This window comes from Delphinapterus leucas, chromosome 15 (genome assembly GCF_059928025.1).
Source record: "Delphinapterus leucas isolate spDelLeu-1000000601 "Yukka" chromosome 15, BTC_Dleu_Yukka2, whole genome shotgun sequence".
In the NCBI taxonomy this organism is placed as follows: domain Eukaryota; kingdom Metazoa; phylum Chordata; class Mammalia; order Artiodactyla; family Monodontidae; genus Delphinapterus; species Delphinapterus leucas.
This window is the reverse complement of record NC_143143.1, coordinates 6,259,187-6,282,792: the sequence shown is the minus strand read 5'-3', so window position 1 is coordinate 6,282,792 and position 23,606 is coordinate 6,259,187. Positions and strand designations below refer to the sequence as shown.

Below are 23,606 nucleotides of genomic sequence, written 5' to 3'. Positions count from 1 at the left end.
TTAGTGATGTGATTGGAATGCAGATTCTACTGTCCTGTTCCTTTTCTGCCTTTAGTCCTTTACAATATTTTAATGTTAAAAAACGATAACGAAACAGCGTCTTGAGCAAACAGATTTTGCTCCAACTTGCCGCAAAATTGAAGAAACAAAATACATGACCCTAACGTTTTGTTTCCCTTTCCTTTGAGAGGTTTAGAAGGTAAGGTGATGATGGATGTGATGACTGAAAGGCAGAAAAGAACTTCACAGTCGAATGTCCAAATCATAACACTCTTCTTTTTTCTGCAACCAGGAGATGTATGACCCCGGATCAGCATAGTTTTCAGCTCACTAAGAAGTTTCTGGCAATCAGAGCTGTTTTTAAATGGAAGAGGCTGCCCTGGGAAGCAACGAGCTCCCCATCAGTGGAAGGATTTCATGCAGAAACGGGATAATCAGATGCCAGGAAATGTTTTCTCCAGCTCAACAAAGTAATTATACACTTGGTGCCTGCACATACCTACAATTGAATGGCGATTCCTCCATTGGGTGGGAGGAATGATCGAACCCTTTACAATTCTAAGATTCTATTACTGTATGACTTTATCATATCTTGGATCAAAACTGTCACACAAACTGACAAGAACAGCATTTCATCACTTTGTAATGTTTGATGTTTAATCATCTAAGACATAGTAGATTTTGGTGCTTAAGAGCTTAGCTTTTGGAGACAAAGTGATCTTGGTTCAAATGCTCGTTCTGCCACTTATTGGCTGTGTGACCTCGGGCAAGTGAATTAACTATTCTGAACCTCAAGTTTTTCCCAACTGTAAAATGAGGGCGCTAAGAAGTGAAACCACCTCATAATGTGAGGATTAAGTGAGGTGATCCACATAAAGCACTAAGCATGATGTTTAGAACACAGTAAATGCTCGACAGACATTAACACCAGGCTTCACTGAAGTTGTCATTCTCATTCAAGTCCTATACCACCTTTAAGTCTGTAATTCTGTTTGCAGGCAACAAGAGTCTCCTTGAGGGCCACCAACGAGGCCCTCTGACACTCACAGGTTGCATTAAGTGGGTGGATATTTGTCCTGAGTATGTTATTTTCTCTCTTCAATCAATCAGTGGCTTTCAGCAAGAGCCACTCGATTCCATAATCCTTACATTATTTTCATTTTGTTCCCCAAACCTTACCCAAGTCAGTGCATCCGCTTCTACCTGAATTCCATCTCAGTTCACCAAAGTTAATGCCTCCCAATTGAATGGCCGCCACATGCCCGAAACTACCGGTGCCCTGCCCACCATCAGTGACGTGGTCCTCATTGCCTCATGGTGAGTGGCCAGCTCCACAGGGCATTCTTACAGGACTACTCATGGTGCCACACATCAGATCACGTTCCCTAAAGCAGAGCCTGAGACAAGGATTCAGAGCCATGTGATTTGTTGAGGGCGTGGAGGGGATGAGGGGATGGTACAGGAGCATGGATATAGTCTAATAAAGTCTAGCCTCAGCCTGATCCACAATGGGCGGATCTGAAGCATAAACTGCACCAATTTCCCACCTTGAGGCACGTGAATCAGCCCTTTGTACCCCCATATCAATCCGTCATTGGCTAGGGGGTGGGGAGGACAGCTAACTCCTGGATGGGGCAGCTCTGATCATCTGAGGGCAATTCCCTCAGAGTCTCCAGAGAACAGGGTGAGCCGTGAGCACTTGGCAGACAAAACTCAAAGCAGCTGGGGGATGGGTATGGCAGCCTGGTAAAGGGGATCTGGACCAGGTACCAGTGTACAGCACACAAAATCAACAGGTATTTATTGGGTGTTTATTTGTAAGCCAGGCAGTCAGCAGAAGCAGGACTTCGGTGGCGCCCAGAAGCACCTCTCCCTCTCTCTAGCAAACAGGCTCAAGTTTACCCTCTTTTCCATGTCATCATCCTTCCCCCACAACCCCTACCCAGACCTTCCCACAGGCAGGGCTCACCAGACCAGGACCTCCCTGCATCTACTAACGTTTACTTTCAAATCCAGCTGCAACTCAAGTTGAAACTCCTTCTCTATGCCATTATCCTATGGGGGAGATCTATCTCCCGGGCAACTGGGAGTTGGTACATCTACTGCTTGGACAATTCCTGATTCAACTTGGTCCAATTCCTTCTATGGATATAGCTGCCCTCATTCTTGTGGGTAACAGAATAACCAGTCCACAGTCTGGCCCGTCTTCTCTTCTCTATTCCCCTAAGGTCCTGCTCCCCTCTCCCCAGGCTGTGACTGACCAACAGTTTCTCCTGAATTTACAAACTCAACCTCTCTTTCTACTAGCTAACCATGATGCCAGGAGAATCAAGACAAAACAAAAAGGTAGAGTGTGTTTCATGGAGAAGTTGTAGGTTGAATAAGGCAGCGAGAACACATACCATCCAGCCTCTGAACCTCAATTTTGCCAAAATAGAAATACCTTAAGTCAATTTCTTTTGAAAAGGTTTAATACTCAAGATGAGAACGTTGCCTGGAGCATGCCAGTGGCTGGCATCACCACGTCTAGAAAAGGTTCATTGCTGAGGTACCCAAACCAAGATCATGCTGAAGGGTTCTTTCTTTCACTGTGCTCTTCCCTGAATAGATAAGCTGTCAAACAAGGCAGAAGCTACAAATGAAGCTTATTCCTACTGCATTTGTGAGGCTTTTCCCACTGTCAATGTTCTGAGAGTCGCATGAAGAATGAGTGCCATCTGAAGGCTTCCCTTCGTCCACTGTATCCTTAGGTTCTCTCCTGTCTAGACTCTCAAGCTTGAAGATGCAAACGAATGCATTTCTCAGTGGAAAAGCAGCTATCTATCTGCTGTGGATGCTCCAGTGTCCTAAGTTCTAACTGAAGGATCTCAACAGATCCATAGGTTTGATGGTTAAGTTGGAGGAGATGCTTGAAGTTATTACATTCGTTATAGGAGTAGGGTTTGTCTTCAGGAAGGCTTCTCTAAAATCGTGTAAGAGCTGTTCTACGATAGAAACCTCTAGACACTTAAGGTATTTATGGGATCTGTCCTCTCGTGACTTCTCAGATGTTTAAAGAGGCTACAACTCCAACTGAAACTCATTCCGCATTCTTTACATTGAAAGGGTTTCTCACCAGTATGGATCCTCTGATGTTGATTAAGATGTGCCTTCAGAGCAAAGCCTCTGCCACATTCGTTACATTGGTGGGCTTTCAGGTTGGAATAGCTTTTGGGATGTTGTTTTGTGTGGGAACACTGGCCAACGCTTTCTCTACACATATCCCATTTATAGGTTTTCTCTGCGGTATGAGTTCTGTAATGCTGAATGAGCTCTGAACTGTAATGAAAGGCTTTGCCACACACATCACACTTATAAGGCTGCTCTTGCAACTCAACCTTCTTATCCTCAATCACCGTTAAGTTCCAGCTGTACGCTTCCCCGCGGATGCTATTTTGTTCATTTTTCTGGCCCACGTGGAGCACCTGGTGTTCAATGAGGCTAACATACTGAAAAAAGATTTCTCCACATTCATGACACTGATGGGATTTCTCTCTCGAGTGGAGCCTGAGATGCCCAGCAAGGTGTGAACGTCTCCCAAAGCCTTTCCCGCACTCATTACACTTAAAGGGCCTCTCCCCACTGTGCACACTCTGGTGCTGAACAAGGTGGGACCTCACTCTAAATGCTTTCCCACACAAGGGACAGGTGTAGGGCTTCTCCCCAGTGTGGACCCGCTGATGCTGAGTTAGGTGTACACGCTGATTGTAGCTTTTCCCACACTCGTCACACCTAAATGGTTTCTCCCCGGTGTGTATTCGCTGATGCTGGATAAGATGTGCACTCTGAATAAAGCTTTTCCCACATTCGTTACATTTATGCGGTCTCTCTCCGGTGGAGGACTTTTTGTGGACATATGTGACTTCGCTGAAATTCATCCTCTTTGAAGAGGGTTGTCCGAGTATCTCTTTCATGGGAATTCCCTGCTTTCTATCCAATTTGCCTTGGTGTTCATGGCCTTCTCCAAAATCTTGAACCTGAGAAACATTTCTTGGGATTATTCCTGTTGGTTCCATGTCTGCTTCTGAAAACTCTGAAATTTTCTTCTTAACATTCAATTTTGTATTCTTACTTCTTTTATCATTGCCTGAAAAGATAAAGAGGAAACACAAATGTTATCAGTTCTTTTACAGAAAAAAATAAACTATCAGGCAAAAGAGGATAATCAAATGAAACTACGATGTAATAGGAGTAACAAAGGCGGGGAGAAGGGTGCATGGATGTGCTTGATGCTAACAGAAAAGAACCTTTCAGTGCCTGTTCAGTGAAAAGAACAAAATGAAGAGAAAGCTTACTCGGGAGGGTGGTGAGAACGACTGAGGTTAGGCAATCACAGGGGAAAGCCAGACACTTTTATTACATAGGAAAGAGAGAAGAGAATTCTGAAATGGGAGAGGAGGTAGGAAATGTGGAGTCAGGGAGACAGAATGAGACAGAACAAAGATACACAAGTGGGGAGTTCCCTGGCAGTCCAGTGGTTAGGACTCCGTGCCTTCATTGCCGTGGGCCCAGGTTCAATCCCCTGTTTGGGGAACTAAGATCCTGCAAACTGCGTGGCAGCAGCCAAAACACAATTTTTTAATAAAAAATAAATTTAAAAAATGAAGATACACAAGTGAACAGTGAGAACTGATGAAAACTAGAAGAAAGGAGTATGAAGAGGATACAGAGTTGGAAGAATACCCGACTGGGAGCCAGGAAAAAAGAGAAATGAGCCAGTAGAAAATATTGTCAATACGATGGGTGACACATCAACCTCTGCTCTATGCCCTTAGCCAACACACCAGCTTCCTTTTCCCTCCCAGGGCACCCGACACTTCTTTGGGAATGCTCCTGCCATCAGACCGTCAGCTCCACGAGGGCACGAACAGTGTCTGTTCTGCTTACTGCTGAATCCCAAGCACCTAGCACTGGAGGCGTTCCATAAATACAGCTGGATGAGCACACAAAGTATCCCTCCTTCAATCAAAAAAATGGGAGAAGTATTAACTAGGAAACTAGGCCGAAGAACAATTACAGGGAAGATATAAAAGATCCTATTTTAAAGCAGTTGCTTCCCAGGTTCGAAGTGCTATTGGATGGATTTCCCCCAAGAGGCAGTCGCCAAGGAGAAAGGGATCGAACTGGCTGAGGAGACAGCTGAGCTCGACCCAGGCCATAAAGACACCATGAGCTTCATAAGCTTCTATTCCATGTTGGAATAGGTGACAGCAGCTGTTAATGTGAATGACAAGTAGCTGGGCTTGGGGACACCAAAGGCATAATTTAAAAATAAACACTTTGGCCAGTCTTCGAGTTTTCTGAAGAATATTAATAAAAGCCTTTAAGTTCACAGCACAGTTTACAGTGATCTTATCCTTACAGAAGTCATGTGAGCAGATAAAAAAATAAGTACCAGCAGGAAAATTACTCAGCCTGATTCATAACTAAATTACTGAAAATGAATATGGCAAAGAATTCTCTTCTGCTTACACAATTTGCTAACAAAAAAAAAGTTTGATAGTCCTGGAAGAAATTTAGTACAACTGATACTCTCATATGTGGTATAATTGTTTTAAAAAGCAATTTGGCCATATGTATCAAGAACCATAAAAATGTCCTTGACCTTTCATCCACTAGTCCCACTTCTGGGCATCTATTATAAGGAAATATTCCCAAGTAGCGAACAAGGCATAAGCACAGTTATCAGGACAAAAGAGAAAAAAAATTAGAATTTCAGCTGGGGAACAGTTGAGTAGACCATGATGTTTCTACACAATGCCAGGTTGTCAAAAATAACAAACAGGAGGGCCAAGCAACGCTGGAAAATGTGTGTGTCTAACATTTGATTGCACCCTATGAGTAGCCCTATATAAAAAAGGCTTATAAAAAAAAAATGGAGGCACACTAATAACAGTTCTACTAGTTAGGATGGTGGGATTATGGGTGACTTTTTTCCCCTCCCACTTTCTTTGCCCCGAACTTCCTATACAGTTGACCCTTGAACAACACGGGTTTGAACTGCAAAGGCCCGCTCATATGCAGGTATTTTTCAATAAATATGTACTACAGTCCTACACAACCCACAGTTGGTTGAATCCGAGGATGTGAAACAGCAATACGGAAGGCTGACTGTAAAGTTACATGTGGATTTTGGACTGCGAGGGGGTCAGCACCCCTAATCCCTCTGCTCTTCAAGGGTCAACCATACTATTATTACTTTAGCATTTTAAAGTAAGTGAAATAACTAAATTGGGAAAAGGGGGAAGAGGGAAGAAGCATGTAAGAGAGCCAAAGTCCTCACTTACGAAATAGAGAGTCAACAGATAATGTCTAAAATTCATGGGTCAAGCAACAGCCGTATTATTTTAAAAGGTGGAATTATCAGAAGAAACAGGTGCTGAGAGCAGCACCTCTGGGGAAAGAGAAGTTGTGGGGATGGTGGGGAGGGCATAGAGTTTTGCCAACTAACCTGACAATTAATTAAAGTACAAGTGATACAGACATAGAGAACAGGCTGGTGGTTGCCAAGGTGGAGGGGGGTGGGGGAGGGAAGGACTGGGAGGTTGGGATCAGCAGATGCAAACTATTATGTAGAGAACGATAAACAACAAGGGCCTACTGTAGAGCACAGAGAATTATATTCAATATCCTATGATAAACCATAATGGAAAAGAATCTCAAAAAGAGAAGTATATATATGTATAACTGAATCTCGGCTGCACAGCAGCCATTAACACAACACTGTAAATCAACTATCTTCAGTAAAAAAATAAAAATTTAAAAAACCCCATAAAGTACGTGATAATAAAATAGACGGTAACTCTTTGTCCCTTCCTGCCACTGCTGCCAGGACCACCGCCCATCTGTCCGATAGTTCTAAGCTGATAAGGCAATTTCTGCCTCGTTTATGCTCCGAAGACAAACTGCTCACACCTACATCTTTGGGATTTCTCTCTGAAGTGGCGCTTGAGGTGCTCGATCAGGTGGGAGTGGCGCCCGAAGCTCTTCCCACACTCGGGGCAGCCGTAGGGCCTCTCCCCGCTGTGCACGCTGTGATGCTGGACCAGGTGTGAGCTGACACGGAAGGCCTTCCCGCACACCTGGCACTTGTAAGGTTTCTCGCCGGTGTGCACACGCTGGTGCTGGGTGAGGTGCACGCGCTGGTTATAGCTTTTCCCACACTCCCCGCACTTAAATGGTTTCTCTCCCGTGTGGATTCGCCTGTGCTGGATGAAGTTGGAGGCCTGAAGGAAAAATTTCCCGCAGTCGTTACATCGGTGCCCTCTCTCGCCGTTGGTGTTTGGCTTCCGGTTCACGTCTGTGATGGCACCGAGGTCTCTTTTCTGGGAAGGGGTCTGCCTTGATTTCCCCATGCAGGGGTTGACCTGCCACCTTTCTACCACGCTGTGAGGGTCGCTAACTCCTCCAAACTCTTGACTCGGGGGGACATTTCTTTCAGGGCTTCCTGAGGTCATCCAGGGCGATTCGGCTTCATCAGAAATCTGCTTTACTATCAGTTCCACGTTGTCGTTCCTGGACTCGTAATCTGAGATAATAGAGGGAAAATGGAAACATTAGCTTATTCCCCGCATTCAGAAATAGCGGATAATTACATGAAACCAACACGTGCAAGCAAGGCGTGACTTTGTAAAGCCATCTGCAAAATGACTTCACAATACAGGGATGGGATGAAGAACACTGAAGCAGCAAACTGAGGCAGGTTAGGGAAGACAGAGCCAGCAAGAATGGTTCAAGGGGATGCGACTGGGAGAGCAGTCATTCCACTTAATGACAATCACATCCTCTGGGTACAGTACATCCGTACAGTACCTGTTTGGGAACACCTGTGCCATGTCAACTGTTCTCAGTAAAATCTGATACTGGGTGATGCAGCTAACCCAGTCCTCACCTTCCTCTTCTTGTTTATTCATAGCCTGGAGAAGAAAGAGGATCTTTCTAGCTTTTTCAATCCCCAAAGAATCTCAGTTTGGTGTGGATTAGTCTAAAGGGGAAAAGGCGTTCTTTCTGTACCCAGAGAAGTCCTACAACTGTCGAGAGCTAGCTCACCACTCAGTGGTCATTGATGAACAGAGACATTTAAGAGGCTGCAATCGGTTCCCTGTGTAACTGGATCAGCAGCATGTATTTCACTCAAAACACTGACATTTAATATAGTTTGCAAGGACAAACCTTCAGTAGTTAACAAAAAATAGGGGATGCTTTTTAAAGGATAGATAGGTCATGGCCTACTGAGAACTTTCCAGTAAGGCTGTTTTGTAGAAAGAAAAGTAATTTTCAAACATTACATAAAAATGGTATTAAGCACTAATGTTTGCAGAGTGTGTACTATGGACCAGGCACTATGCCTTCAAGTGCTTTTCAGTTTTATGGCATTTAATCCTTACAATGACCCTTTGAGGGAGATACTATTACTATCCTTTTTTTGATATAGCAAGAAGTTGTAATTCTTGTACCATGAAGGCAACTTTAAATTTATTTTCTAACTATTTTTACTTAATTCTCTTCCTAAAAAGACATTTTAAGAGTGGAAACAAACATATAAACAAAAGAACTCTATCACAAACCCAAACTTTTTAGATGTTTTTTCCTCCTGCATTTAACTAGGCAAGTAATCTCAGCTATCACAATATTTCTTTTTCTTTTACTCTCATTTACTTATGTCCACACATTTTATTCTTATTAGAGCGCTCTCCCGTTCAGCAAGGCAAATAAGCTCATGGCTTTCTTTTTCCAGGGGTGAATTTGAAAAAAATCACATGAGCTCCATGTATCTCTTTGGGACTATTCACAATCGCCCGTTTCCAGAGGAGGTGATGATACAGGTTGAGATACCAGTTGGCTTACAGGTTTGTTTTTTTCCTCCTTCCCCTCCCCTTCTCTGAGTACATGAGGAGCTTTCTGTTGATTCTCCTGATTTATGTGTATGTTTGACAGAGAGCTGTGTTCCTTGTTCAACACTAGGCCCGGCTGCTTAGTAATGCATTGGGGGCGGGGGGGTGAGGAGGGAGTTGGTTCCAAAACACCCAATCGGCAGATTCGGTGCTTTACAAATTCACGCTTTTCAACCTCACTGGTACCCCACACTGGCATCCTACATTTCTAAGGCTGGCTAGTTTCCCACTCATTCTTCTCAGCAGCTACATCAAAACATCTTCATCGTGATCTCCAAGACAGATCACTGTATTTAAAAATAAAGGAGTGTTCTGGCACAAACTTGTCTACACACAGACTGTGTCTAGAGATGCAACCAGGAAGCTTAACTAACCGTCACTGCCTCTGTGCGGGAAACGGAGGGACTGAGGGTCGGGAGATTCACTTCTCACTTTAAACCCGCTTAAACTATTCGGATAATTTTTACCACGTGCGTGCGAACCAAAGTCCTCGCTGCACTCAAACCTCTGCTCCACCACCCACTCCATCACCTGCTCACTCGCAACAGGTGACTCTGTCTCCTATTCCAGGGAGAGTCTAAACTAGCCAGTCAAGACCTCCTTGGACATCCTACAACCACAAGTGTCAGCGTGCTGGCAGCCTGATTCTCCCGTCCTCCCCTTGCCTCACAGCAGAAGAGCTGACCCTCCCCCTCACCGAGGTCAATCTTTCCTCCCGAAGGGGCCTCACCAGGCCATTCTGTTTTCCAGGGACTTCCTCGCTCTAGCATTTCATACTCACTCCCCACCAGCCCTCGCCCAGTGACATTTCAGTGTGCTTAAAACTTCTCCCGTTAACAAAGACAACATACAAAAACCACCCATCCATCTACACCAGGTACACTGTCAGTGACCAGCCCTCTTTTGCTTCGCCTTCACAGACAATGTTCTTGAAAGTTTATCTACAATAGCTTTCTCAAATTCTCTCCTGTGCAATCTTCCAAGAAACTGTCTCTTGTTCTCCAACTTCCCAGCCACTCCATTGAAACGGCTGTCTCCACGATTCATTCACTAATTTTTAAAAATCTCACTTCTAAATTTGATGGATACTTTAAAAATCGTGACCACCTCTGATGCTGTTAGGAACCCACAGGATGAAAATTCTCGAATGTGGTCTTCCCAGAGAAGCTGAAGAGGCAGAAACCACTGAACATGTTCTTAGTGTAGAAGAGTTTACTCAAGTTGTAAAGATATTGTAAGAAAAAGGTGAATAATGAGAAAAAAAAAAAATCATGACTTCCCTGGCGGTCCAGTGGTTAAGACTCCGCGCTTGCACGGCAGCGGGCGCGTGTTTGATCCCTGGGCTGGGAAGTTCTGCATGCCGCGCGGTGCGGCCAAAAAAAAAAAATCAGAAAGTAACAATTCAAAACCCCTTGGAGAATGGTACAGAAAAACTGCGCCAAGTTCTGCAACTCTGAAACCCATTAAATACCTATAAAGTAATTGAAAAAGATAAAACAATACTAATCAACTCAAATCAGACAAGAAAGGTATTTGAAATTAATTTTAAAAGAGAATGAAAAAAATTTGCATGAAATATGATAATATTTGTACTACATAAATAATTCCTTGAGACCACCACTAAGATCCCAATAGATAAACAAGCAGAGGGCATATGCAAATAAATCAAAGAAAACACAAATATATATCAACAGTAATAAAGGAAATGGAAAATTTGAGAGAGAAGTCAATTTTACTTTTTAAATAAAAGCCTGTGCGTGAACTAAACCCGTAACGATACAAACTGAGATAATGTTTTTCAAAAGAAATTTGGCATTAGAGTATATGTATTCCATCTAAAGTCTGCTTGATAGTGATCGATAGTGATCGATAGTGTGCTTGACAGTGGTTCTTCCAAAAGAATTCACTCAAAAGAAGATAAAATTCATAAGCTTCAAAATGTCTGCCACAGTGCTGAGATTTTTCACAATTGCTCCAGGCAGCACAATCAAATATTAGTTTCCAAGATCATAACTTAGAAATAGGTTCAAAATCTTATCTGGGGTGCAAAATTCAAGAAGGGATAAGACATGTAAAATGCAGATGCCAAAGCAAACATCATAAAACAAGTACCGGTGATGTGAGAATGGTAATAGAGTGAACAAGTTGCCACCCATGCGTGAGAGGAAAGGAAAAGAATGAATGCTATTGAGACACTGTAATAACTACTTCAATGAACGGTTATTCAGCAAAGTCTGAGATGCTTTCACAGATGAGAATTATTCAGTTAACAATGATTCAGTTTGTCAAGGAACAGAGTACAATCACTACTACAACTCTGTTAAGATCCAATCCTGTTCGTCTTAAGCTAAATATAACATTTGCTGGATTGCAAATACTATCCCCAAAGCATTACCAGTCCTCAATCTTACTCTTATTATGATGGAGATAATCAGAATAAGCTGAATAAGAAAAAAAGAAAGAAAAAAAGAGAGAAGGGTGATTTACTCTTTCACAGACAAAAAAAAATACGCAAAGTCACAGTGATTAAAACATACATGCTTTTACAGAATGTGCTATAAATATTCTTAATAACAAAATGAAGATGTCCTAATCCATGCAGATGAAATCATTCTTACCCATGGAAGTAATACTCCCATAATTCTCCTTCCTGTCATCCCTATAGAGGGACTTCTGGGACTGGTCCAAATGTCCCCATTCCTCCAGGATGAAGGATACAGCCACGTCAGCCACATCTTCAATTTTCACCAACTTCTGAAACACGAGATCTCCACTAAATTCCCATTCCCTAGGTTCAAATTTGGAGCGAGGGGAGGAACTGGGAGCCTTAAGGAAAGAAAAAGGGGAGGGACTGTGCTTCACAGAGGATGGGGGAGCAGAACAGAAAAAGACAGAAAAGCACAAACCCAAGATGGGCCCGGTCTCTGGTTAAAGAGACAGAACCCTGATAAAGACTCAGGCTTAAGGCAGCTACTTGTCCAAGATCAGACGTGGGTCCTCAATGTGGGCACAGGGACACCGGCTCACCTGGGACCCAGCTGAGAGAAGTGAGGCTGTCAGCTCCTGGCTGTCCTTCAGGGGAAGGGAGGGAACTTGGAGAGCAGGAAGGGCTGAGGGGGGGGAGAAAAAGAGGTGTCAGTGAGAATCCCTCTACCCAGTTCCAATTGTCATCATGTTCCGCTTTTTGCTCAAGAATCCACAATGGCACCCTGTGGCATCAAGACCAAATTCTGCTCAGCCTTCAAGACACTCTACATTCTGGGCCCCCCACACCTACCCTATACTCATCCTTCCCCTGAGAAAAACTAGACTCCCTGTGTTGGTCAGGCGAATCCTGCTGCTGACTGGGGATGGTACCATTCCCCTATAAAGGATGGTCTCTGCTCTGCCCAGGTCAAACCTAGTCACCTCAAAGAACCTCCAAAGGCCCACTCTTCCGTGAAGCTGAAGCGCTGCCTAGAGCCAGGGCTTCCCAAGCTCTAATGTGCAAACAAATCCCCTGGGGGTCTTGGTACAGGGCAGACTCTGCCTCAGGTGTTCCAGGGCAGCCCCCGTGTTCTGCATTTCTAACAAGCTCGAAGGTGATGCTGGTGGTGCTGCAGTGCTTTGGACCTCACTTTGATCAGCAAGGCCTTATCACGTTCTCTCCCTTCAAAAAATGACTGCGGTTGATTTATAGTCAGCCAACTAGCTTGTATTAAGTCTACTCTGTGTGTTCTAAGAATAGGCAGATAAAACAATTCTTGCCTTCCAAAACCTCGCCGTCTGATGGGGAGGGCAGACATGGAAGCTTTACTCCTGGCACAGGGTAAAGAGTATTATCCTCAAAGTTCACCCAAGTTCCTGCAGGAACACAGAGGCAGGGGCACCTACAGAGTGGAGAGCAGGAGGTGGGAGCACCCGGAAAGCCCTTCCACAGGAAGTGACTCTGGAAGCAGGGGTGGGGTGGGATGAGGCGGGATGAGGGTGCTTTCTGGGTAGAGTGAATCACATGTGCAAGGCCCGGAGGGTCTGGTCTCTAGATGCTAGTGAACATTTGACCCTCTGCTGTCACCTCTGCTCTCCTCTGTCCAAGATTCATGGTGCATCCGGATCTGTCTACATGCACCCTGACTTGGAGATCCACCTGGTATCAACCTTTAACAAGACGATTTAGACCTTTCTATGGTGTCCCCGGTCCCAGAGATGTATGTGCATATGTAGCTTGCTTGTGTCCAAGGACTGGGAAGTAAGGAGCAAAGACCCAAAATAGAGGAGATCGTGGTTAGAAATGAAAGCCGAAAACAGACACGGGATCTGAACCCAGGAGTGTGGTTACAATCAAAGTAAGACGTGAAAGAGAGGGATGAACACAGTCTATACACAAACAGTAATTATGTTCTAGTCATAACTGGAATAATGAGAATAATTACATTCTAAATAATCCCACTTATTTTTTTTGAAGTTCCTGTGAAACCTGTTGTTTCTAACTTTTAAGTAAACAACTTTGGCCCTCTCAAGATCAAATGAGTCCCAGAGATGGAAAGCCAGCTCTCAGTGCCATCAAAGGCATGAAGGATGCAGCATCTTCCAGGGTGTAAAACAAACCAACCCAAACCAACCCTTTTGCTGGAATAAGGAAAGTGGCCAGGGTCTGGCTAACAGGGCAGAGAAGAGAAGCACCACTGAGGGAGCAAAGACGAGCAGCCTGATCCAATGAGACTCTGTGTGTGAAGGAAGATGACAGTGATCAGAAGGGGACACGGTTCTGCGCTGGGAGAGCCTGGAGGTAAAGCAGGCAGCGCAGCTCAGTATGGGGTAAACGTGCAGACTTACAGCCAGACTGCCTGGGGTAACATCCCAGCTCGGCCGTGTAATAGCTTTGGGACTTTGAACAAATTATTTAACCTCTGAGGGCCTCAGCTTCTTAATTTCTAATATGAGAATAACAATAATACTTAGTCCATGGGGTTACTGTGGGCATTAACCCTTGGAATGCCAGCTAGGTCTACTAGGTACAATTCTGGGTTTGGGGGTTCTCTTTTTTTGGACAGTTTCAACTATTTTTAAAGACTGGAATGACATGACTTTTATTCTTTTAGAGGTCTTCTGAAGAACAAAAAGAATATGTTAGTATTATTAAAAAATAAAACTCTTATTTTGTAATTTCCATACGGATCCATTGGACCTTTTTACAAATCTAGGATACATTTTGGGATCTGAATGATCTTCTGTCTCCTGTACCATGAAGCACTCTTCTAGTTCATCATCCTAGGAATTATTTCATTTTTACTAATTATTCATTAATGAGTCTTAATGTGAGCACGAAAAGACTAAAATTATAAGAAAATGGGAGAATAAAAGAAATATTCAGGATCAGGCAATAGTGAAATAAACCATTGTTCTTCACTGTTCTCAAAGTATTAAATACACTCCCCAGAGTTCTGCATCATCTTCAAGAAGGTTTAAGGCTGTTGACACCTGTTTTTAGCTTTCATTGACCTCAGTCGAGAATTCAGAATTTCTCACTTTCCACCCACCCATATCGACAAAGAGAAGAAAATGTGCGTGGAAGACATTTCACTACTAGTAGGTGAATGAGAAGATGACACAGAGAGCAGTGTGCTAAAGACAGTATGAAACTGAAGGCATAGGAGAAAACTGACAGAGTCTGCCAATGACAATATCCTAGATGAATCTTCCCACACTCAAGAAACAATGATAAACACTACATTTCTAATTCCAAAAAGGAGCTATGACACCTTATCCGATCATTCAACAGGAAGGACTTCATCATGTAATATTTTGCAACAAGATTCTGGACCATCCCATCTTGCTAAAAGGACATATTCATTTTACTAAAGGGGTGGTATTGAGTGACAGTATTCTCTCATTTTTTAATGATTTTTATATTATCAAATCATACTTGACACAAAGGGGTTTAATTCTTACTAAAGTTCCTTTAAGATTTATTTTTCATTATCTTTTGATTCTTCTGTAAGTATTCATAAAATGACTTAAAAATATTAAAAAAAAAAAAAAACAGAAAGGACCCATTGGCCCCAGATGTTAAATGGTGAAGACTGTTTTTCCTGGTACTACACTGAGGGTTAAATGAGTTCATACACATAAAGCAGCTTAGAACAGCTCCTGACACATAGTAAACACCACATAAGTAAGTTACTGTTACCACAGTGAAAGAAAAGCTGGAAAAGCTTAGAGCAGTGAGACTTCAAGGCCAACCACTACGAGGAGCCCGGAAGAAAGGCTGGGGCCAAACAGGAAATTTGAGTTCACAATTCCTTCTCCACACTCCGAAATCCCAAAGCTTTAAATACCAAAAGTTTTTTTGTTTTTCATTAAGTTGGCCATTGAACTAATTTGACAGCAAAACCTGACCAGAACTGATATGAAGCTATTTGAAGTTTTTATTTAATCCACTTACTGTAACTAGGCATACATTTCACTGCTGAAATACTAAATTAATGTGTGATTATGGGGTCACACTTCAAATCCTGATGGCAGTGCACTGTATGTAAATCAGATCCTCTTACTAAATCTGAAAAATTCTAAGTTCTAAAATATATCTGATAGCAAGAGTTTCTGATTAGTGATATTAGACTTGTGGACATATATCATCACAAATGAGACACTCAGCTGCCCACTTTTCTTCCTTGATGTATCTCATACCGGTTAATAACAGTGAGGGCAAGAGGGAGGGAAGGAGAGAAAGAGAGAACAGACGCTCTACAGGTCCTCGTGAAGCATGGCTTAAAATCAGATTTCACATGAATGGCTGAACAGCGAGAAGTGCAGTGAGGAACGGGAGAGCTTTGTCTACCTGAGCCTTAGGACAACAAAATGAATGAGGTAGAGCTGGAAAACTGTTGCAAAACCATGATAATACTTTTGTAAAAGACTTCTGTACATCTTTTAACAGTGCCTGTACTTAGAGCTGTCGTCATCTGCAGCATAGCTCTCGAAGGACACTGGTTATTGGTACGACTCCTAGCCAGCCGCGAGCTGACCAGGGACCCGATTCCAGGCCCTCACCCCTTCCCAACCTCCAGATCCACTGACTGCGGAGAGGCTGCCCAGCCCCAGGTCTCTCTACAGATACCGCTTACCCACACGGCCAGGGAGCCCACATCCATTCCACTGAAGCCCAGATCCTCACCGTTTTCCTCCCGAAGATGAGGCCTCTGCGGCTCGTGTTCAGGCTGCGGGTCCACGGGCAGGAGCTGGTGACTGAAGGACTCGGGCCCGGCTCCAGGCGGCACGACCTTCGGAGGAAGCACTTCAGCACACGCAACGACCTGACAACCACAGTCACACCAATCAGCACGTTACAGGAAAGGCTACGAAGGAGCCCAGCAGGGTCACGTTCCTCTTTCATTCACTCCTTGGCCAAGTATTTCACGTGCATCTACAACGAGCCAGGACTAATTACCCAATTGCTGCATAAACACGTTGTAGTTGAAGACGACTTCCATTAGACATGTCGACACATCAATAAATACACAGTTACAAACTGTGTTATATGTGAAAAAGGAGAAGAAAGTGGTGCCATGAGGCAAAACAGATGAGACCTACTTTAGACTGGGTGGCCAAGGAAGGCTCTTCTGAGGAAGTGTCACTGAAGTCAACACGTAGAAGAGGAAAGAAGCCAGCCGAGGGAAAAATCAGGAGTGTCCCAGGCAGACAGAATGACATAAGCAAAAACCTCAGGCAGAAAACCAGTGTGGGCCAAGTTTAGTGAAGGGGGGAGAGAGTGAGAAACGAGCTTGGAAAGGTCAACACAGGACACAGGAAGTCACCCTCAAAGCCCCAGACGACCAGGTTCAAGTAGGACAGACCAACCACAAGAGCGGTGTGTCTCCGTCTTTCTGCTCTTTGTTCTTGCACAACCCTAGGGTACACAACCAGTCTCTAAAATCTGCCTCTGCTGGAAGGTACTAGCTCAGTGCCATCCTAGCAGGTAATAAGATCCGGCTTTGAGATAGAATTGCCCTCCCCTCCCCAACCCCGCCACCGTCCCTTACGTTTCAACGCACTTTCAGTTTTAACTCTCCCAGTAGTGGCAACACGTGGCACAGGGGTATTACATTAAGAGGCAGAGGCAGCACAGTTGTGGCAAATATGACTCTACACGGAAGTGTGTGTGTCCTTGTGGACCTGCTCAGGACAAGAGTTAAGATGATGCCAAGTACGTCAAAGGGCTCCTGGGCAACGAAGAAGCAAAGCAGCCCTTGAGGACCCCTGAGAGTAGGACAGAGAAACCAAGGAGGAGGGGTAGAGGATAAAGCCTGGGAAAAGGCTTGCTAGAGACAAGAACTACCTGGAGATAAAGGTGAGAAACAATGCCAGGGATACAGAGGGCAGGCGGAGAGAAAGGCAAACAGTGAGCTGTGCAGGCCTTCAGGAAAACCCCCCTCTCTGGGCCTCAGATCTCTGACCTACCATCAAGAAATGATCTCTGTGCTCCTTCCACAGATGGGGTGCATATCCCAATGACAGGGGTCAATGTGTAATATCTGCTGTAAGTCATCCATTTAAAAATGCTTTCTGTTTTAAACTATGATTTTGAATATTTATTACCATAAAAAAGTAGGGAAAGGTTTGTCCGCTAATGTCCCAAAAAGGTTTAAAAAAGGAATAACCAGATGGCACCAGGAACCTTTACTTCTTGTCCTGACAGAAGCAATAGAAAGGTTCAAACACTCCGGTCTGCAAGACAATTATTCAGTTCAGCTGCAGGGTCTGGCGGCGGGTCCCCAGCAACTCCCTCTGCTGTCCTCTTGCCTCATGGAGTGAGCTAACCCAGCTGAAGAGCCTGAGGATGTTCTGGAGTATTGAAGTACCCCTGACCCAGAGGGGAAGAATAATGAGACCGGTACCTTACACTGAAGGGCAATGGCTCTGAAGAATGAGGGAAATTCTCTAACTAGCTTCAAAGTCTTGTACACCTAGGATCCCATGACTTTTGTTTCTTTGCTATAAAAAAAAAAAAAAAAAATTAAAGTTTCAGAAATGTGAGCCTAGCAACAAGAGGGAGGTAGACAGAGTCAGGTGATAAATGAGTAAGAAAGGACAAGAAGACATAACAATGTAAAGATACGGAACCTCCCTAAATTAACATCCGATTTCATGCAATCCCAGCAAAAAATACCGACAGGATTTTTGGAGTGGTAGAAGCTAAATAATTTTAAAGTTCATATGGAAAAAAATATATATTGAAAAAAAATTTGGAAGGGGAAGGGCAGACCTATTGACCAAAACACTTTACATAACTCAGATAATTGAAATACTGATATGTAAACAGACAGTAAGATCAATAAAATAGAATAAAAAGACCAGAAATGGACTCAAATACATGTAAAAATCTGGTATGTAATCAAGATGGCATTTTAATCAGAGAAGAAAAAAAAAGGGATTGCGGTATAAGTTGCTGGGGCAACTGGACAGACATCTGGAAAAAAAATTAAGCTATAACCACACCAAACACCCTACACCAAAATGAATTCCAGATGGATCTATCATTTCAAAGGGTAAAACAAAAACAACAACAACCATAACAAAAACGTGGGGAAGAAACGATAAGTTTCTTATAATACTCTAGTGGAGAGGGCCTTTCTAATTATGGCACAATTCCCAGAAACCATAAATTAAAAGATTTAAACTGACTGCATAAAAATAAAAAAACCCGGCAAAGCAAAAATCTCCATAAGCAAAGACAAACAACAAAGCGGGAAAATAACTCTTGCAACTCAGATGGCAGACACAGTGCTTACTTTTTCTAACAGGTTAATATAAACAGATAGGTCACAGAAAAGGGTATATGCACAGCCTTCTAAAATATGTACAGTGATCAAACTCACTCATAAGAAAAAATGCATATTAAAATATGCATTTTTCATGTGTACATAAAACATGTGTTTCATGAAACATGTTGCATGTTTCAGATTGACAGTAATCAAAAAGTTGGATAACATCGTGTTATCAGGCTGCAAGCAAAAAATTTCTCTCATACATGGCTGTTGGGAATATAAGCTGGTATAACCTCTGCAGACAGCAATCTGTCAACAGCTGTCCAAACTACAAATGCAATGCGTACGGGCTCTGAGCCAACAATTTGACTTCTGAGTTTTGATTCTACAACTAATGATGTATATAAAGGATATTTATTGCAGCAAAGTCTGTTGCAGTAAAGATTCAGAAACAATCTAAAGGAACACCGTAAATGGCCTTCAACAGGAGTTAAATTATGGTACATCCATACTATGGAACACAATGCAGTTTCAAAGAGTGAGGCAGCTCTCTCTGCACTAACATAGAACAAGCCAGGATATACTATAAGAAAAAAAGTAAGAGGCAGAAGTGCACAATGATGTGAAAACATTTGTGTTTTTTAAAAAACAAGTCATACACATATACTCTAATATACACAGAATACAGTGTATCTCTGTAAGGATAGACAGGTATCATGGGACAATGGTTGCCTCTGGTGAGGAGAACTCTGGCGGCTGGGGAATTAGGGGTGGGAGGGACACTTACTTTTCATTATAACCTTATGTACATTTTGAATTTTGTATTATGTCACCACTCAAAAAATAAATACAGTAATTTAAAATAGAAATAAAATCGCAGACTGTCTTCTCCAGATTAACAAACTGCATACTGCTTCTCTTTGCTGGAGTGGCAGGATATCTCCACAGTGCACCTAATCCCAGGAGAACAAAAGAATATGAATGAAGCACCAGGGCGCTCAGGATCTCACCCCTGCTCAGCAGCTCCTCAACTCTCTTCCTCTCCTTCCTCATTGCCCGAAGGTCTCCTCTTTCACTCACCTGTTGTCTGCGTTCCTCTAGTTCTCTTTCTATATTTTCTACCACGGCCACAGCCTCTTCTCCGTTTTCCGGGTGATGTTCTCTCACCCAGGTCTGGAACTCTTCAGGCAGGATGGTCAGGAACTGCTCCAGCACCAGCAGCTCCAGGATCTGCTCCTTGGTGTGCAGCTCGGGCCGCAGCCACTCACAGCAGAGCACCCGGAGCTGGCTAAGGGCCTCCCGGGGGCCTGACGCTTCATGGTACTGGAAGTGCTTGAAGCGCTGGTAGAAAGTCTCAAACACGGGCGGATTGTACTCCCTCATCCAGGTGCAATCTTCTTCTTCCACCTTCACTATCAGAAGGTCTTCTTGCTCTGGTGAAGTCTCCGCGGGAGGGTCTAAGTCTATAACTTCCCCAGATCCTGTCATTATCATTCCAACTCAGAGGGATCTCTCTCCAGGTAAGCTGGGTTACACGGACCAAACTTGTTTTCTGCTCTTTGAGATCTTCTGAAGGACACTTTCCTTAGCGTGCAACCTACTGATATATTGGAAATCGTTATTAGCAAAGAGATGACAAAGAGGTCATCTATCCTAAAGATGATCACCCAACAGAGTAATTTCCTTAAAAATTACAAGACAGCCATCACTCCACCCACAAAATAATGACCAACGGAGAATATTTCCAACATTTAAAAAGTGTAAAGGAGAGCAATAAAACTCTGACATACGGCCTCATGAAATACAATTTTTGTGGTGAAGAACATTAAATTTTATGTAAATAACAAGACGAGACTTACTAACTAGTCCAGACGCAGCCGCTCCTTCTCTCTACCACAAGCCAAACTTAAGTCAGAACAGAAGTCAAAAACATTACAATGGTCAAAATTGGTCCTGTCCCTCAATCCCTAAGAGCTTGACAGACCAACGGGAAACTTCATGGGTCCCGAAGAGAGCCAAGGTTTTAAGTACAGATTTTGCACCTGGATTGCCCACAATCGCTCCTGACCCCGATCCACGGAAACCGGCCCGGTCAAGGTTAGGGACAGGACCCTCGTCTGTACACAAAGGCCATTCCCTTTCCTCAAGGCCACAGTCCCGGGGAGCTCCCCTGGAAGACCAAGCTCCCGCAGCCAAGGCTGGGAAGACGGGTTTCTTCTTAAAAACAGAGAGAAAGCCGAAGCCGACACTCCGCAACACTTCTTCGCCGGAAGTAAGCAAGTCCAAGCTTTCCCTGACCGGCGGGTAGAGCCATAAATCCCACCCCCGAGAGCACTTCCGAGTCCTCTCTAGGAATCCCGGAGGTCCCCGCCTCACCGCGGGAGGAAAGTGCCCGCCCCAGGCCCCGCCCCAGAGGGGCTGTGGGCCAACCGGCGGGGAGATGAGGCGTCGGCCCGGGATCCCAGTCCAACCTCCAGTAACGCGGCCATTCCCCGCCCACCGAGCCGCAAGTACAACGCTAGAGCCGGGGAGAAAACCCAGCCACCCTCTTCGCCACCCAACCCCACAGCCATATAAACAGCCCGAGTCCGTCCCTTTTCTTAGAGTGGGGGCAGGGGGCGGGGTCTTAGGTGTCCAGAGCGCTTGCTAAGACAACAGTTGCTAGTGTCTGATTGGCCGTGGAACTTGCGCTCCCGCACCCCCAACGCTCTGCGCCCCAGTTCGAAGTACGTCCGTACCTTTCTGCGAGCCCGCAACCCTCACTTCTCTTTAATGGACTCTTCGGTTTCTTCACCTGAATCCTCGCCACTCCCCTCACCCCGTCTCCAGACACACCCACCGCTTTACAACCGTCGTCAGCTCAGGCGGCCGAAACCTCTGAGGTCAGACCCCTGAGTCCCCAGCGGCTCCAGGGACTACATCTCCCAGGAAGCCTCGCGCGGGCCGCGCCCTCCAGCCAATAGGGCCGTGACTCAGCCTCAGTCTTGCGGGCCTATCAGAATGCGGGAGAGCAGGGAGGCGTTTCCTCGGCGACCCCAGTGGAAGGCTGAGCGCGTCGGGAGAGAGTCCCCCCTCCGGGCTGGGGAGAATAGGGGCTGGAGATCTGCGTCCTTGCAAAGTGAGAGGAGCCGTCTGTTCAGGGCCTTTCTAGCCAAGGGGATCCCATCCTTTTTTTTTTTTTTAACGGCGACGTCTGTATTTATTGGGTAGAAGGGCCGGGTGCTGGGATTAGAGGTTCATAGTAACTCCGAAGCCAACAGGTTGCAGCAAGAGGAGCCGCGAAGCACAGATTTTCACTAGAGATAAGCAACTTACCCTCTCGGGATCCCATCTTTAATAGTCTCGTTTTTGTATCCGTTTGCAAAGCTCTTCGACAGGCACAAGAGTCACTGTCTTACAAGTGATGAAGATGAATGAGGCTCACCGACTCCACTCTGAGTGGCATATATCCTTGGATACTCCAGGCGTTATTTTTTTAGCGTATGTTGTGAATTTTCACTCAAATCAGGGATGGAGTTTTGAGAATGCCTTGCTCGCGCCATGGTCTACCTTATGGGAATGAAGAAATGCAGAAAATCCCCTACTATCTCCAGAGAGACCTGGAGACGCTTAAATTGACACTGCGGTGTGTTTGGTGCAATGTAGTATCTGTATTTCCCTTTTTACATTTAGAATCGTCAAAAGTTCAGACAAAAAAAAAAAGTAAAACCAATGAATCACTGAAGTGGTAATTAGTAAAAGTTTATTGTGCACACACCAAAAACACAGTTAGCAAACTGGGAGCATTCAAACCAAAACAAGGAATGAGGCTCAGAAGTATATTGTTTTAAAGTATCTTATATAGTGTGGAGGCAGTGACTGTTTATTCTTCACAGCGATTGGTTACAATATTAGAATTTTCTTAAATGAAAGGGAATTGCTTAGCGGTTACTTCATATCAATTTGGGGTAACAATTTAAGTTTTGCTTATGATTTTCAGAGGCATAAGCAGAAAATACCCAGGTCACTGTAACCTGGCTTGTCTTGCAAATTAAGTATGCTAATAAGTTAAGCTTTGCTCTTATTTTATTTTATTTTATTTATTTTTTTATTTTGGCTGCGTTGGGTCTTCGTTGCTGTGTGCGCGCTTTCTCTAGCTGTGGCGAGCGGGGGCTGCTCTTTGTTGCGGTGCGCGGGCTTCTCATTGCGGTGGCTTCTCTTGTTGTGGAGAAAGGGCTCTAGAGCGCAGGCTCAGTAGTTGTGGCGCACAGGCTTAGTTGCTCCGTGCCATGTGGGATCTTCCGGGACCAGGGCTCAAACCTGTGTCCCCTTCATTGGCAGGCGGATTCTTAACCACTTTGCTACCAGGGAAGTCCAAGCTTTGCTCTTATGAGTATAAATTTCTCTTCCTTCTTGGTACCAAGAATAGCTGGATTTCTCCTAAGCCACTATAGTAGTTCGCTTTTACCCGAGATACACTGTGAATCACGTAACTGATCTTGTATTCTTCTTGCTTTGGCTGCTGAGGTTTCTCAAAGCCAAACTGTGGGCTACCTTTTGCCAGTAAACAGCAGTTTACAGTGGGCAATTTCTAATCCCATCTTATCCCTGGCTCCATCTTATTTATTCCTGCCCTGTTTTCCTTTTCTCACTTTCTCCCCTCACTTAATTATTTTTAAAAGATGAGGCAGCTAGCATTCTTCAGTTAACTTTTTTGAACAAAGCATCAGAAAAGGCATTGGGAACAGAGAAATATGTCATTCAATGATATCAGTGAGAGCAGATGAAAGCACTTGATATTCTGCAGATGAAGGCAAAAGTTACATTACAGGAGAAAGGGAGATAAGAGCTAAGCAAATCACTATATCATGATCAGGGTCCACAGTCACACAACCCAGAAGCAGGAACTAGTGGAGCCCGGACTGGTAATCAGCTAGTAAGGAGGCCT

The 23,606-nt window shown here is 44.2% G+C and overlaps 1 protein-coding gene across 5 annotated transcripts; it reads right to left on the bottom strand.

Annotated features, from left to right (window-relative positions):
• Positions 1-1,435: 1,435 nt before the first annotated feature.
• Positions 1,436-21,544, bottom strand: ZKSCAN5 (zinc finger with KRAB and SCAN domains 5). Of its 5 annotated transcripts, none has more exons than XM_022587807.3 (7): positions 21,418-21,544; positions 19,760-20,279; positions 16,090-16,228; positions 11,961-12,043; positions 11,552-11,687; positions 6,959-7,567; positions 1,436-4,126 (listed from the first exon to the last, which is right to left on the bottom strand). In XM_022587807.3, the coding sequence occupies exons 2-7, from the start codon at positions 20,171-20,173 to the stop codon at positions 3,000-3,002; spliced, it is 2,508 nt and encodes an 835-aa protein (XP_022443515.1). In that variant the 5' UTR covers positions 20,174-20,279; positions 21,418-21,544; the 3' UTR covers positions 1,436-2,999. The 5 variants fall into 5 exon arrangements, with proteins under 5 accessions (XP_022443515.1, XP_022443519.1, XP_022443513.1 ...); XM_022587811.3 differs by lacking the exon at positions 21,418-21,544 and adding an exon at positions 20,539-21,022 and having other exon boundaries at positions 11,552-11,684; XM_022587805.3 differs by lacking the exon at positions 21,418-21,544 and adding an exon at positions 20,539-21,021.
• Positions 21,545-23,606: the final 2,062 nt, after the last annotated feature.